Source organism: Schistocerca gregaria, chromosome 1 (assembly GCF_023897955.1).
Source record: "Schistocerca gregaria isolate iqSchGreg1 chromosome 1, iqSchGreg1.2, whole genome shotgun sequence".
NCBI classification, from domain to species: domain Eukaryota; kingdom Metazoa; phylum Arthropoda; class Insecta; order Orthoptera; family Acrididae; genus Schistocerca; species Schistocerca gregaria.
Genome location: NC_064920.1, coordinates 981,058,883 through 981,075,904, shown reverse-complemented (window position 1 = coordinate 981,075,904; position 17,022 = coordinate 981,058,883). Strand labels below are relative to the sequence as shown.

The 17,022-nt window shown below is 38.1% G+C and overlaps 1 protein-coding gene across 8 annotated transcripts in view; it reads right to left on the bottom strand.

Annotated features, from left to right (window-relative positions):
• LOC126277663 (serine/threonine-protein phosphatase 6 regulatory subunit 3) overlaps positions 1 to 17,022 on the bottom strand; it is a 174,271-nt gene that overhangs the window by 13,776 nt on the left and 143,473 nt on the right. For 4 of the 8 annotated variants that reach the window (XM_049977381.1, XM_049977377.1, XM_049977379.1 and 1 more), the window contains 4 exons: positions 12,857 to 12,963; positions 10,698 to 11,015; positions 1,019 to 1,115; positions 842 to 922 (listed from right to left, as the gene is read on the bottom strand). In XM_049977381.1, coding sequence (XP_049833338.1) covers positions 842 to 922; positions 1,019 to 1,115; positions 10,698 to 11,015; positions 12,857 to 12,963 — 603 coding nt within the window. Of the gene's footprint in view, positions 1 to 835; positions 923 to 1,018; positions 1,116 to 10,697; positions 11,016 to 12,856; positions 12,964 to 17,022 lie in introns of all 8 variants that reach the window. The other 4 variants (XM_049977376.1, XM_049977380.1, XM_049977378.1 and 1 more) reach the window with 1 other exon arrangement.

Genomic DNA, 17,022 nt, shown 5'->3' with positions numbered 1-17,022 from the left:
TTTATGGCTGCCTTAAGGAACATGGCATTCAAGTTTTCAAAACAATAGTAAGTTTGTGTAATAATAACGACCCCCCCCCCCCCCCCTCTCTCTCTCTAGCATTGCTGAATCCATTTCTCTTGTCTCCATAATAACAAATCACCACAGTGATGCATTATTGAACCGTAAGACTTTAGCACTACTTTATAATAAAAGAAGAGATGCATTTCAAAACATCATCCATGCATGAACTGTTCCCATCGATGGCATAAATGACTAAGCAAATGCTCAGCTGAACAAGGAGTGTGGCAAGAAATGTCATCAAGCTGGTTGAAGGATGCCTGGTTCCTTGCAGGGAAGGAAATTTGACTCAGGATGGTGAGACAGGGCTCTGCTGCTTCTAAATTAGGATAGTCCACATTCAACAACTATGCCATCTCACCCAAAGAAATTATGTGCAGATGAAATGGTAGATACTTTGTTAAACCAAATACATTTAATGTGAGAGACCAAAATTATATGCAGTGAAACTGTGATGTTCCCCCCACCTTATGTACTGACACACCAATTGTTTGTGCTCACTCTGATATTGAAAATGTGGTGGCTAAACCAGTCCTAAAAACAGTATTTGCTTATCCACCATTAATACTGACAATTGGTTTTTTGTCTCTTACTACAGTTAAAATTCAGTTTAAAAACTACATGGATTTTCTGCAGTTAATTCTTTTGAAACTAAATTTTTATTGTTGTTCTTTTCCTTTTCCAAGATTATCAGAAACAATATTTATACAATTCCCATAATATATAATAAAGTCACTAATGTTCTCCATTTTAAAAAATGTATTCAATAACGTACATGTACCTGTAGTTGTCCATTAACAGCTGAGCATCATTTTCTAAGGATGAGCTACAATTTGCATTATCATCTGATTTTGGAAGAGATCTGTAACAAAAGGAAAAGGTAGATAAAAAAATAACAAACGGATACAGTTCACATTATTTTATATTAATGGAATAATTTTTTTTATCATATTATTACCCAGTAGGTTCACAGGCATTTGTTTCCAATGCGTTCAAATGTTCATTCAATTTATTAATTCCCATAGCACCAAGCTTGTCTGCTAAGTCAGTCACAGCTGAAAGATAAAGAAGAAATGTAAAACTCTTCAAAATTAATTAACTCGAAGTACGTACACACACACACACACACACACACACACACACACACAAAATTATCAACAGCTTAAGAAAAAGGTGACTAGTATAAATGACTAATTTGACTAAAAGTAATAATTTTATGAGATACAATAGATAAATGTAATTCCACTCAGAAATACTGGAAAACCTATAGCATAGCAACTTTTCCAACACTAACAATAATTACAATTTACTAAAGTGTGTCTCTCTAGAAAATTAATAGAAGGGAGCAACCGATCAAGAATTCTACACATATGGGGGATAGTTGTAAAAATACAAAATTAAATAAAAAGAAAGGATGTTTTCTCCTCTTAAGCTGGGAGCCTCAATACATATTTGTGTGAAATTAGTGTCTGCACTACACACCTGCCAGCTGCAGTCTCACTAGTGAAACAACTTTTCTGCTGTCTGTTGAAGACTAGTACTAATACATCAGTTGTTTATGGATATCTGGGTTAAGATCTTTGTTTGGAAGTGAGTGAATTGGAAGCTATGATGAACTGGAGAAAAAAATGGTATGTGTATATATTTCACATGCTGCTCTATATTACTGTCTATAACAAATTTGTTCATTAAGGCAATGAAAAGGTAAAGGAAGAAACACACACAAATTTCATATGTAGTCTCTTAACAGAACTGCCAGAAACTCACAGGAAGAGAAGGCAGGGTAAGACTTGGTTTCAGAGATTGCTCTCAAGCAGGCATTGGTGACCTGTGAGCCTGATTTGCATTCTTACGTAAGCTCGCAGGCCAGCCACTTCGTCACATAAGTGACACGACAGCAATGCTCCTAGTGCATGGAGTCAAAACCATAGCATCCGTGACATTATTCTCTACTCGCACATGACCAAATAGGCTCTAACTTTGCACTCAGACTGTAAAAGTGAAAGGGGGGGTGGGGATGCGTCCCAGGTGGATTACAGTGCCCTCCCCCAACATTTATTTTGGTGGTTGGATCTGGCCCACAGGCCACTTGGTTGCCTACCCACGCTCTGGAGTATATCAAACCAAAAAATTTCTTTTATGTTCTAATGTATGAGGGTTAAAACTTTAATAGTAGCAAGTATTTATTTACAACTTATATAAAATAGAAACTTTGTATTAAAGTTTTACCATTCTTCAAAGCAACCACCAGCATTGCCAGCAATGTGGAAATCTTAGGATACCCTTAGCAGTGCCAGTTCTATTGATAGCTTCATGGAGCATTCTATTGCCCAACAACTCTCTATAGGAGTTCTGAAGCGAATGCCATGAAGTGCTATCTGTAATTTCGGAATCAAGTTGAAGTCCTGGTAGTGTGGTGGGTGGTACAGCACTTCCCAGCCCCACCAATCAAACAAATCAGTCACAACTTGCACCATATGCATCCCCAGCATTGTCCTGTAAAATGATTGGCAGGTCTTGCTGGAAGTGTCACGCTTCTTTCTCTACGGTGTTCATTTTTTGAACACAACTTATAGCCAGCTTGGAGAAAAGCCTATTTTACACAACGACATTGGGTTGTGCCCCTAGTTGCATGCAAATGGTTAGGGTCTATGACTGCAGACATGGCTACACCAATGTACATTACAGTTTCATCATTTTGTGGCTGCCTTGGTCACGTGTGAAATGAACGTTTTGGCAGCTGCAATAGCTGTGGTGGAGTTATACTTGTTTGCGTGGGATTGCTGCACAAGAAAAGAAATAAGAAACATGTTTGGGTCTGTGAAAGGATAAAGGAAAGACATCAGCTTGTTTGCTCAATGACCTTGCTGAATGTCACCAGAACAGTTCACGTTTCTTCTACACAGAGTTAATAATGCAATAAGGAATAAAGATGTCATGTACGATCCATTGTAGCCAGAACTGCTACAAGATGCTGTTTTTGTTGGTGATAACGCATTTCTGTTAGCACCAATAATTATTAACATCAAAAGCAATAATGATTATTAAAAAGGGAATTGTTTGCAATCATGGCAACATTTCATATTTGAACAAATGTGTTGCAGTTTATGATGTTTGAAATAAACGAATATTGAGTAAAGAATTCAGCTTTCCTGATTTGTGTAGACTTTCCTTCTGTCAACACTCTTTCTTAAGCAGAATAGTCCATCTCGAATCAATGGCTTTTAGTCTTCACAGCCAGATGTTTTGCTTGCCTGTATTTCTTAATTCATTTGTGTATGTGCTCCTGATGTAATGAATTTTGCCCTGCAGCTCAGGTACTGTCAACTGATCTATGTTCAGAACATGTATGACAGTCTCAAGTAAGCACAGCAACATGTTGCTGGTTGTTTTTGTAATCAACATCATTGAAATCCCACAAACACCTAAGCAAGGCATAGATAACCAAAAAGCGAACATTATCCTCCATTCTCCACTTTGTATTTCATTATGTTTACACACTGTTGACACACCTAACCTCAAGACTTGGGTGACTAGTGTCACATAAGCTGCAACAAGCTGAAAGGGTTTAGTTTCACTGAGTTGCACAAGCACAATGGTCAGTGGGCCAACTAGTGTCGCCGTGTTAACTAGGTTAAAGAAGTAGGGGCACTGGCTGCAAGACCCGTCGGATAAATTACTGCCATTAAGTTATGCAGCAGAAACTATTGGATTATACAACTTCCTTCATTATATATAGTGTGTGTGAAACCTAGATTTGTTTTATTGTAACTTCAAAATGGTTTTCTTTTGTGTCACTATTTGGAGACTTCAGACACACTAAAGAAAACAGCTCCATACAACAAAACTGCTTTGAGAATGATAGCACATGTAATTACATTAGGTGAACAAGCAGTCTGCACTGGTCACATACGTAAATGTTATACTTCTTGGTACACCTAGAGGGCAGCGTATCTTCAACTTACCACTACAGACAATCCTAAGATTCAGTAAGTTCTTTTAATCCTTCCTACACTATCTTTTAAATAGTATGCTTTCCATCTTAATTTCTCTATGGCATTCCTCCTCATTTTTGTATTCCTCATGGACCTACATAAGAGCTGCTACTTCTCAGTTACTGTACCTTTCCCTCTTACACAGAATGAATTACACAGACAGAAGAAATGGTCTTACAATATCAGGAAACAAATTGCATTGATACGCAAACAATGCACACCACCATCATCATCATCAATACATCAAACCATTAATGCGAAAGTTGTGGGATTATAGACAGGTAAAGATTGTAAGTAGATCCTGGAGAAGAGAGAGAAAAGCGAGTGTATGCAATATTCAGATCAAAATGGGAAGTAGTGTGTAACACTTATTACGCTACACAGTGCAACAGTTAAGTCACACTGACTATAGGCATCTGCCTCTACTTGCTCTAGCTGATTAAATACAACAGAAAAGTTCTACAAGTACACACTGGAGCAATGAAACAGATACCTAGTGATGCAGTTTTGATGGATGCATTAAAATTATCATTTTCATACTGCAAGTAAGTATTTGGTGGTAAATTAAGTAACAATTACCTCTCTGAAACACTACATAACTTGTCCATTCAATGCCTATCAACCTGCTACTGAGTACAGAAGATCAAGTTGACAGACTGGATATGAACTCGTGTATTAACGACAATGAGATCATTACGCAATGAGTTTGAAACTTGACCATATATGTAACAAACATACAATTTGCATTATACAAATTTCCCCTTACGACAATGACAGAAGAGAAGTATCAATCTTCAAGATACTCACATATGCAGAAATAGCATTAGAAAATACTATCATGATAATTTTTTTGAGCAAGATGGCATAGCTATTGGTACTGGCCTATTCTCAGATCGGCATTATCCCCATGGTTTCTTTTTTAAGATAAGAAAAGACTGAAGCTTTTGGGAGTTGTAAGGGAACAATAAATTACTGAAAACAGTTGGTACTCATAAGGTAGATGGCAAAAAGCAATATTCAAGATTAGGAAAAGACAAAGCAAATATGAAAAAAAGTCGTGTAGGAAAATCACAGGAAGCACAACACTCAAATGTCACATTTGAATATTCGAAGAAAACTGGCCAGATACACGGTGCAAACGCCGTGACAACAACAGTACTCAAACCACTAACTTAATCTTGGATCAACAATCAACATCTTTTACTGAAAAGGTATGTTGGATATGCCAATTTACTCTTGTGACAAAGAGGAAGACATAAACCATTTCTTGTTCACATCTAGAATATGTCACTGGCACTTTTGGGAAATAGATGTTCAGAGTTTTGTACACTTACTGAATATGATACAAAAACGTCAGCTATCAGGCAGCAGCATTAGGACAACCACCGAAGTTGGCAGACTATAAGTTTGCCCATACTGTGTTCAAATCCATTCACTTTTACTCCAAATTCTTCACCAAACAGTTATCACAGCCACTTATAGCCACATTTGGCTATAAGTGCCTTGTAATGCATACTTTTACTGCAAAGTCAAAAATTTTCAGAAGCTACTGGATGTGCTTATACATTTTTGCAGGGCCAAAGGGAAGTATCTCACTACTGCATCAGTTGGTAGTAGCATTTTTCACATCTAAGTCTGTACTGAAACTGTGCAAAAGATTAGGATAACTACTGGCTCATTAAGTGTTTTCATCTTTCGCCTTTCTGAAAATGTGAGTCATCACGTGGCAGTATGGTGACCAAAACTTTGTTTCAATTACATTCAGCCATTCTCTGAAAAATTTAATGGAGCAGAAAATGGTAACAGAACAAGCACTGAAATAGGTGCAATAAGGACGAAAGGTTTCAATAACACCGTCTCAGCTAAGCTTGACGGAGAAAAAATTTGCAATTCTGGAACCAAAATGTACTAGCAGAAGTATGCTTTATTAATTACAAGCTAACAAGTTAACAGGATAACTGAATGAGCATTGAATACCTGTTAGTTAAATCATCGGATGATTAAATGAGCACTGAATAACCATTAGATGGTAAAACATAACTTTCCATACTCTATGTAAAAAAATACAATGAAGAATTTGAATGTTGTAAAGACATCCACTGATCAAAATCCTGAATATTATCAATACACTAAAGATACACGGTGCAAATATAGTTTTACAAAGGAAAGAAGCTTTCATGTTGCAGTAAAATGTAGACTACAAAGAAATTTCCTGACAAAACAATGCAGAAGAATGGAACTAACTTTATAGACAATGAGAGAGATATATTTATAGATCAACGCTTTGAGATGGAGAGTCATTACTGAATTGTGCAGTTGGTAAGATTATTATCTGGGTAAAAGGGTTGGGATTTGAGTTACATTTCTGAATCACCTCTCTTTAAACTTTAAGTATGCTCTTATACATACAGAGGATTTACATACACAAATTTTTCCATCCTCCACAGTACAATATACTAGCATTTTTTTTTTTAATGCTATTTGGAGCCAACATAAAAATTAAAACTGGAGCAAATTTTGGTCGTAGGTATGACTAACCACCACCACCACGATAAGACCCTGAATGTCACACACGATAACCAAACGCTCCGATATCCTCTGCTGGTAGCATCATTGCACGCAGAAAGGAGCAGCATATAGTTAATTGAACCACTATTTCATTCTAGTAGTTCCACAACAGGGCTGAGAGAGAGAGAGAGAGAGAGAGAGAGAGAGAGAGAGAGAGAGAGAGAGAGAGACAGACTTCTGTTTTTACAGCGATATTAAGAAGAATAGAAAAACTATAGGCTTACAGTCATTGATTGATGTTCCGCACACTGGAGGCAAACTAACTATGAAGTACCTTTTACTGGAATGCAACAACTTGAATGGGTTGACAGACAACACTGAAATACGAAAATGTGGAAGGTGAAGATTGCCAACTAGCAAGAGTGAACCATTGCAACTGTTTCAGAAGACTTCTGGAAATTCTGCAATACAGTAAAATATCCTAATATATTTATGTCACCAACTGCAGAACAAATTCTTAATTTTAATGCAGCAACTACTGGGACAAAAAATAAGGATATGTTAAAATACCTATCCTCTATCTACAATAATGATCATTATTAAGTAAAATAACACATGTAATACTGCTCTATATAATGCAAAGTGCTAATAAAATAATTTTAGAAAACTACCAATTTATTTGTGAAGACTTGTTGTACAATGCACAGCTGGAAGTATAGCACAGAAAATTCCAAAAATGTTATGCCTTCAATTCAGTAGTTCCCATTATGTATGGAACCATAGGAGGTGACTGCTAGTTTTATGTCATCTCTCTTTTCTAGAAAAAAGGAAATCATCTAGTGTGTCTGCCCCATAGAACTTTAAGTGTGAGCAACTGTCTTAATTCTCAAACTGTCTTAATATTATGTTTAGGAATCACCATCATCATTATAAACTCTTTTATAGTTTCAAATTTTATTTATCTACCTTTTTGTTTTCCCTGATTATTATTATTGAAATTTGTTTTCTTATACAGGATACTTCAAAAAGAATATATGTATTTTGAATGCATATACTTATTAAACTGTGAGAAATACAACTATGAAAGTTGGGACACACATTCACAAATATCTCAATTTTAGATTACAAATGTTCAATAAGTCCTCTACCAGCGACACAAACAATGTTACATTGATACTCAAGTTCCTCCCATACTTGAGTAAGCATGTTCATCATCACTCATGTTATGGCAGTACAGATCATGTTAAGCATCTCTCCTTGGTTCTGAGGCAGTGTTGATGCACAGAGTCCTTAATGTAATGCCACAAAAAGGAGTCATTAGGTGTCATATCTGGAAACCATGGAGGCCATCTCAGAAGTGCTAATTTACCGGCTGTTTGATGACCAATCCAATGGCTCAGTAGTGTTTCATTCAGATATTCGCATACATGTCAACTGCAGTGAGGGGTTGCCCTGTCTTGTTGAAAAATGAAATTGTTCTTATCCAACCTCAGAAACAACCAGTTTGTATTGTTGTCCATACATAGCTGATTGTTAACCATGTTTCCATCAAAGAGGAAAGGCCTATAAACAGATCAGTGGGATATAGAAAAACACATTTTGGGTGAATCTTGTACGTGTTCAGTGTGTGCATGTGAGTTCTGCAATCCACAAATTGGAACACTGTGTTTGTTTACTATCCGACTCGGGTGGAAAGTTGCTTCATCACTGAATACTATGCATTGTGCAAAATTTTTATCTTTGTCATTAGCTTTCTGAAGCTCGCCAGAAAATGCTTCACATTTGCATTTGTCTTGGTGACGTAGAGCCTGTAATGGCTGAGCCTTTAATAGTTATAACTCGTATGGCTTCATAATCAATTGAGATCTCAAAACATGCCAAATTACTGCCGTAAGCACTTTTAACTCCCACCTACAAAGTGAGTTGATTTTGTAGGATTACACTAGAAAGAATTTTGAATGTGTGTGACATTTGTGTCAGAAACACAAGGGCAGTCAGGACTTTCCTCTTTACACACACATCCTGTGTCTACGAACTGTCGATACCCTCTGCGAATATTTCATGCATTTGGAAGATCAGTTTGGTACCTCAAACACGAAACATCTTTGCACTGTAATCATGGAATTACAATTCACAAACTTCAGAAAAAAAAAATTATCTCTGCTGTGGAGTAGCAATTTTGCAACCTGTGAAAGTAACCAAGCAAACAGAAGACAGCCGACATCTAGCATCAATGAATATAAACTAGATAATGCATTTGTTCCTCCAATAACCACGCTCTGGTGCAACAATTGATAGCTTTGAGAACATAATACTTTTTAATACATATAATATTTTTGAAACACCCTGAATATATTACTCCTTGCTTTGTGGTTGCACTTTTATCAGGGAAGGGGAACACTTTCCTTACACAATATACGATGTCTTTACACAATTACAAAGTTTTCCCAATCCTTTGTTTATTTTAGTCTTCTCTCACAACTGATTATCGCATTTCCTTAAGACAGCTCCATCTTTTATTTCCATTCATTGTGGGCCTTGAGAAAAGACCACTTGTTCCCATGAATAATTCTCCTAACTGATTGAAAATTATTTTTCACTAATCTCAGCTCAGCTAAAGCTCTGATTATTGTCGATCAATGAAGGGAAGGGAAAAAAAGAGAGACATGTAACAAAGATACATGAGGGATGTTCCTTATTGATTTACACTATTTTTTCCCCATCATTCATGGTGCACAATCTGACATATCACTACAGTTGCAAGGATGTAGTGCTAACCATCGGTGGCAGGACCACTGCTAGAAATGTAATGTAATCTCTGCATAGCATAGCCCCTTTTCCCATCTGCTGCCATTACACAAGCAAACAACATACAGAGTGAACATGAAGGACAGCACTGGACAACATGGTTTCTGTGGAAGGAGGGTGTAAACACTGTGGATATTCACAGGCACTTGGTGGCAATGTGTGAAGGAGTGCACAGTCACAAAAAAAACCATGTACAACTGGGCTGATAGCTAGAAAAGTAGACACACATCAATGGAAAAAGCAAATAGTTCTGGAATTAAATTGACTGAGTAACACGAGGCAACATGTCAGAAGTGAAAAAGCATATTCAAGAGAATACACACACCACATCACGAAACTGAAGAGAGCTACAGGATTTGCCAGAAGTACTCTGCACTGCACAGCACCTCAAGCTCGGGAAGGTCTTCGACAGGTGGGTTCCCAAATCAGCGAATGCAGCACAAGAATGTGCATGCAGTGATCTCCTTCAATGACATAGCCAGGATCCAGGTTCCATGTCCAAAATAGTGATAAACGACAGGACTTGACTGCACTACCATGAGTGGGAAACCAAAGCCCACGAAATGCAATGGAAGCATATATGAAGCAACCCCTTACCCCCTCTACCCACAGAAGTAGTTCCATACAGTGTCTTCAGTGGGAAGACACATGGCCTTAGTTTTCTGGGATAAGGACTGAGAATTCTTCATTGACTGGCTGGAACCACCATTAAAAGCACGTTAGCAGTATTTGGAGACTCTTTGGCAACTGTACCCTGCAGTTGAAAATAAATGGTCAGGAAAGTGAGTTAAAGAAATGCTCTTCCAACATAGCATCGGTTGCCCCCATACGAATCACACAACTACAGCTGCCCTCAATGATAAGGGATTATAGGTACTGTCACATCCACCATATTCACTGACTTGGGCCATTCTGATTACCACCTATTCACGGCTATGAAGAAACCTCTATATGGACATCATTTCATACACACTTAGGAATTGCAAGCAGCTGTCCTGCAGTGGATGCGACAGACTCCAAAAAAGTAATAAGAGGAAAGCCTACAGGAATTACCATATCAGTGGTTCAAGTGTGTGCATCTCAATGGAGACTATGCTGAGAAAATGCACGTATCTGCCAAGGCACAGAGGTTCTTTGTGTGTGTGTGTGTGTGTGTGTGTGTGTGTGTGTGTGTGTGAATATGAAATGCTCCTTGCAGCTTGATAGCCAGTCACATGATATTCCAGCAATCCAGCCATATAAGGAAAGAAACAAAAAACAGATATTTCTAATCATAAACAAGTATGTTCTATATGACCAACAGGATATAATCAAGTATTTAATTACACTCAGACTTGTGTGTGTTGCCTCCATCTTCATCTGTTTTCTGCATGCCCGATTCAAACTTATGACCTTCATTCACTTCTGATGTTCCAAAATTGGCTTCAAAATCTGCAAAGCCTGCCGAACCAAAATCTGCCCAGCCTTGATCGGCCACTGCCACACCACCAGAGTTACCACTGTTACCACTGTTGCTCCATGGATTTTCTGCATCTTCCACTGGGGCAATATCTTTGAAGAACACTGAATCTTCTGGTACTGCTGCAATGTCTTCAATGAAAGTAGTATCATCTGATGACCCCTTGATGTGTGCCACATCCCAAGCTGAAAATGCATTAAGACTAATTTTATTCACATCTAATATTTTCTTTTTTACAACTGCACCAATAACAAAGGACAAAGACTTGGGCAGGTTAATAATGATAAACATTTTGAAATTTCAATTACTGAACTAGTTAGCATGGTACCTACAGGATTACTGCACATTCTCTTACAAACTGATGTGGGATTCCTCACAACAAAACAAAAGTCTGCAAAAAACAAATGTCTGAAATCCTTTTCTTTTTCTTTATTCAGGAATTACTGTAAACAACATGCTGAAATTTGACTAACAGATAAAAAAAAAATCGATTATCAAAACTACTGGGCAAACAGCTGTACTCTTAGAAATATGTCAACAGTTCGCTACAAGCAATGTCTTGTAGTTTCATATTATTCTAAAAGAAGACGTTAGGGAATTCAAACAAAAATACAACTAGAACGAACATCAAAGTAAAGTTAACATAAAGACACGATTACTTAAATACTACAATGTATTTATTAGACAAACACATAAAAGATGGAACACTACTTGGTAGTACTCATTGATACAAGGACAATAAGTAAACATGGGTCCAGAAATTAATAATTTTTGTAATAAACTTGGGTTTACAGGAGGTGTACATTCACGACAACGCACCCCTTTATTATCCGGTTTAAGGAATGACACACGCTCGGAATATACCCCGTTGTTGTGCCTGCTTGCACTCACTCACTGATGACGTGACCCTGTAGTGTCTGCATATTGTTGATTGGGGTAGTGGGAACCAATTCCTTCAAGTGTCCCCATAACCAGAAGTCTAGGGGATTGAAGTCTAGGCAACAAGCAGGTCGAGGTGTGGGGATCCCGACCAATCCAGCAGCCCTGAAATATCTCCATCAGATGTCCGTGCACATTGTGATGAAAGTGTGCTGGTGCGCCATCATGCTTGAATCATATTTGTATTTTTTTGCTGCAATGGCACAGCCTCCAGCAAGGTACGCAATACATTAACGAGAAAGTCCAGATACTGTGCCCCTATTAACCTTTATTGTAGCACATATGGTCCTATTAACCTATCACCAAGTACACCTGCCCTTACGTTGATTGAGAATCGGTGCTGATGCCCTCTTTCCCGAATTGCTTGGGGATTTACATCTATCCATACATGCTGGTGCAAGGGTGCTTGTGTCCCTCAGACACTGGAAAACTCAATTCGGCATTTTTCAGTGTAGAGGGCATGGGCTTGCAAGATACGTAGATTTGCTAAACCACAGCAGAATATCACACCAACCACTTCAGTTGTTGAGTAGTAAGCTTCCATTACTACCAAGAGGTGGAAGAGAGAAAATGTAAATGTACTGCACCATTTGTATATACATACAGCACACCAACAGTAAACACGTAAGTGAATCCTCATTTGGGAAAGGACCTAGGGTTGACAGTACTGTACAATGAAGCACAAAAACATGAAGAAAACTAACTTGGCCAACAATACAACTCTAACCACACAACTGACTGAAGACCACCTAACGGTAGGTAGAGTACTGCGAGTAAGACATCATAACATCCTGCCGACACATTTGACAAAGCACTAATGCAACAACTGTACTTATATCCACAACCAAGCATCATGCAGCCCTTCCTATAAACACATTTATCTTGCAAAGTATGCCTTTACGGACCCATGTTTATTGGACTTATTTTACTTGTTTTCATGAGCACTAACACATCTCAAAGTATTCAACACTTTTTTCTTTGAACATCCAGTATAATTTATGTGCAATAATATATTTGATTTGTAACAGAAAATGGAAAAACACTCCATCTTAAGCACCAAATACAAAAACCAAAATAAAAAACTCACGATCAGTTGAGTCTATCTCCATGTGGAGTATCTCTGTACCATCAATTGTTCCCCTTTCTTCTTCATCTGAGCTGTTCCCTGTACCTTCATCTTCATTTTGCCATGTGCTGCAGGATAATTTTTTTTAAAAATCACAAACAGTCCAAAAAAACAGTAATCTTTCAAGTGAACACATCTACACATAAATTAATTTACTCCTTTACTGATCAAGACAGAAATGATCTATTCATACCAAATGCAATCATAAGTAAGTTTTATGTATCCAATACAATCATAAGTTTTATAAACCTGGAGTTTTTTTTGTCAGTTAGACAATGTTTGCAAATGTTTATGTACCTTGAGAAAATTCACTGTTTACAAATCATGCATACCTCAAAAATAATTCTTACATTGTACAGAATAGGTATCTTACCTGCTATGCTTAGATATTATGAATATTATTAATGGATTCTGTATGTGAATGACTGTCACCTTCTACAAACTGTTTTGTGAGCCTTTCATTGGTGACACTAACTTTGCTGAAACTAGTCTTAGTCTTAACCCAAATCATCATGTACTTCTATACAAAAGAGAGATATGTACAAAAATCCTCACACTTCTCACATGTTTCTACTATGTATTACGCTTCCTCCAAGGCCACTATTAAGTGCTGTCATCTTATGACTGAAGGTTATTGAAGGGTATCTACAATAAGTGTACTTTTAAAATCTTGAAACTGTACCATTTTTACTTTTTTCTCGGGAATAATATTGATGACACATGTTGAATCTTGATGAAAATATACCTTGGAAATATTCTGTTAATCAGTACAACGAAAAATCAGTCCAAAGTTGCAAGCATGCTGGATGTTCGCAGATATTCTGTTAAAGAGTTTAAAGTGAAATTGATCACAAGAAGCCCAAAAGAAGCAAGGACTTAAACTGTTCGATCTCAGAATGCATGGTAATATGTGGTAGAAGCCAGGGTATTGTGTGTTACCTCAACCAGATGTGTCTGAAGAACCCAATTAACAAAATTAATTAAATATTTCTAGAAAATAAAATGCATACTTAACTGATGGAAGTTTGCTGTAGTATGAGAATGGACCTACCGGAACAAATGAATCTGAGCCAACAAATACTGAGACAGTGATGAGACAACATATGTTAGGATTAGAATTCTTCACATAAATGTTGTAGAGCAAATGACAGTGATGAAGGCAGATTGGGCACGTATAATAATTTTTGACCTGTATGATCCAATCTTCATTGTTTTTGATATTGTGAGAAATTCCTTGGTAAACTCTTTCCTGTACTATACTACTGTACTATATTACTTACAGAGATATCAGTACTGACTTTGCATTTGAAACATAACCAGAAATTTCCACTGCTGGTATTGCAGTTCAATGGCTTTTAAATTTTCCAAATATGATTACTAGTTTCAGAGTAATTACAATATTTAAAACAAAGGATTTATCTGCTTTGAACTTTAAACCAATTGCTATCTTATCTGGAACTCTGTGATTTTATACTCACATATGGAAATACATCACGATAGACATCAGTATGAAGGGGACACAGACAAAATGCAGCTTTGTTCTGTCTGTGTCCTTTATCTATGTCAAGTGCTGCTTAGTTTGGAAAAGTAAACTACTTTTACAAAGCAAGATAAACTAGATATGCAACTTATTTACAGAGAATGCAGAGGAAACACAAAGAGAACAGTAGTGTTGTACATTTAAAGGTACTGTGTCCAACATGAATGACAATTAAGCAAGTGTGCAAAAAATTGTTATTGGACGGACACTCAAATACTACGCATAAGATAAGGAGCAAACCTGCAATAAGGAGAGTGAATGAAACAACTGTTGCTCATAAGCAATGTGTTAGTTATGCTCATAATCAATGTGTTAGTTACAGAGAAATTCTGAATACGTCTGGAGTAAGTCAGCCCAATGTTGCTCATATTTGTGCACCAACAGCTTTTATTCATATCATATCATGCTTCACGTGACTCTAAAATTAACCAGTGGGACTACAGAAGCCATATGGAATTCTGTCATGAAACTGTGATGCGAGACCCTTATGGGAGGTTCTTTTTTCGAAGAAGGCTCTTAACCTTGTTGCTGTTGCTGTTGTTGTCTTCAGTCCTGAGACTGGTTTGATGAAGCTCTCCATGCTACTCTATCCTGTGCAAGCTGCTTCATCTCCCAGTACCTACTGCAGCCTACATCCTTCTGAATCTGCTTAGTGTATTCATCTCTTGGTCTCTCTCTACAATTTTTACCCTCCACGCTGCCCTCCAATACTAAATTGGTGATTCCTCGATGTCTGCAAACATGTCCTACCAACCGATCCCTTCTTCTAGTCAAGTTGTGCCACAAACTCCTCTTCTCCCCAATTCCATTCAATACCTCCTCATTAGTTATGTGATCTACCCATCTAATCTTCAGCATTCTTCTGAAGCACCACATCTATTCTCTTCTTGTCTAAACTATTTATTGTCCATGTTTCACTTCCGTACATGGCTACACTCCATACAAATACTTTCAGTAAGTCAGATGCAAGATGCACCAAGGCGTGGATTGTGAACTGGAGGTCCCTTCCCTGTAGGTTTGAACAAAATTTAAGTGTTGCGGATGACGTTACCTTTATAAATCGTGGAAAGCCGACAAGTTATGTTGCACCAACACCCTTCCCAGAGGGCTTCATAATTTATGGGCAGACTGTCCAGCTTGCCACCTGCACTGCACAATTCAGAAGTTTGGGCCAGCAAAGTGCTGACATGACATGATGCAAGCCACCAGCCCAGTGCAGTTGAGTGCTGGATTACATCATGGTAAGCTGCCTTCGCCTCTCTAAGAGGTCAGAAATGGTGAGTCTTACAGAACCTGCTCATGCTAACAAATACTAACAGTACCTGTTACCAACTATTGCCTACACCAAGAACAACTACACACTACCTGCTGACATAATGTCGATCATCCAGTCTCGTCTCCAATTGGCTGCTGCCTCCAATAGAGACTTGTCTATGGAACACATGCAGATTTGATGTTGCTGGGGCCTGGAACTAGTGCCATTTGTCTGAGGCCTTCCACAGGCTCACATCAACCAACTCCTGGGCACCGCCTGCGTCTACATAAGACACTCCACAAGCTAAAGTATGGCAATGTGGTGGAGGGTACCCTGTGCCACTACTAATCATCATTCCCTTTCCCATTCTACTCTCATCGTTTATCTTCGTGGTCCTTATGTGCAATGCATGTTGGCAGCTGTAGAATCGTTCAGCAGTCAGCTTCAAATGACAATTCCCTAGATGCTCTCAATAATGTTCCTCAAAAAGAACATTGCCTTCTCTTCAGGGATCCCCATTTCAGTTCCCAAAGCATCTCCGCAACACTTACACTTTGTTCAAACCTACCGGGAAGGGACCTCCAGTTCACAATCGACGCCTTGGTGCATCTTGTATCTGTCTTATTGCTGGCTTGTCAGTACTGCCTTCGAACCTAAGAGCATGGCTGGCCATAATATTATCCTGCTGTCATTGTAAGCCTGACATTAGTGAAAGCATTCTGTGACCATCGTGTCCTGTGCCTGTTGCTAGTCAGGCATTTTACTGTGACAGACACATTGCTGCCCAGGGTCCATGCACACCATCAAGATACCATCTACAGCAGTTGTATCAATTCCCCTGAATAAAATATGTGGTTCATATTAGTGAGTTTATGGTTCCACGACAGCTGGAGAACTGGCTCCTTGCACCTCCCATAAAAGCTGTCATTCTGAGACTTCATCTTGGGATTCAATATTGTTAACAACTCACAGATCATCCTGGCTCCATAACAGAAATAAGCATTATTGAGCTGCTGAAAACTTGCACTGGCAGCGATGAATCTGCGCTGGCAGCAATAAACTGTGACCAACTCCCCAGAGTCGGAGCCTGGGTCTGCCCCTGAAGCTCGAAAGGCATATCAAGAGAGTTCAATGACTGAACCCACACAAAAGAATAAGAAAAATTATTCAGTGTTTTTGTCGGTCGAATAATCAATTGTCTGACATGGTGTGTGGAAAGCTAGCTTTGTCACTATGTAGAACAATGTAACTTTTTTCTGATTTCATCAATGACTTGTGATAAACAAATTATTTTAACAATATTAAATTTTAAAATGCTAGTAATGTTATAAT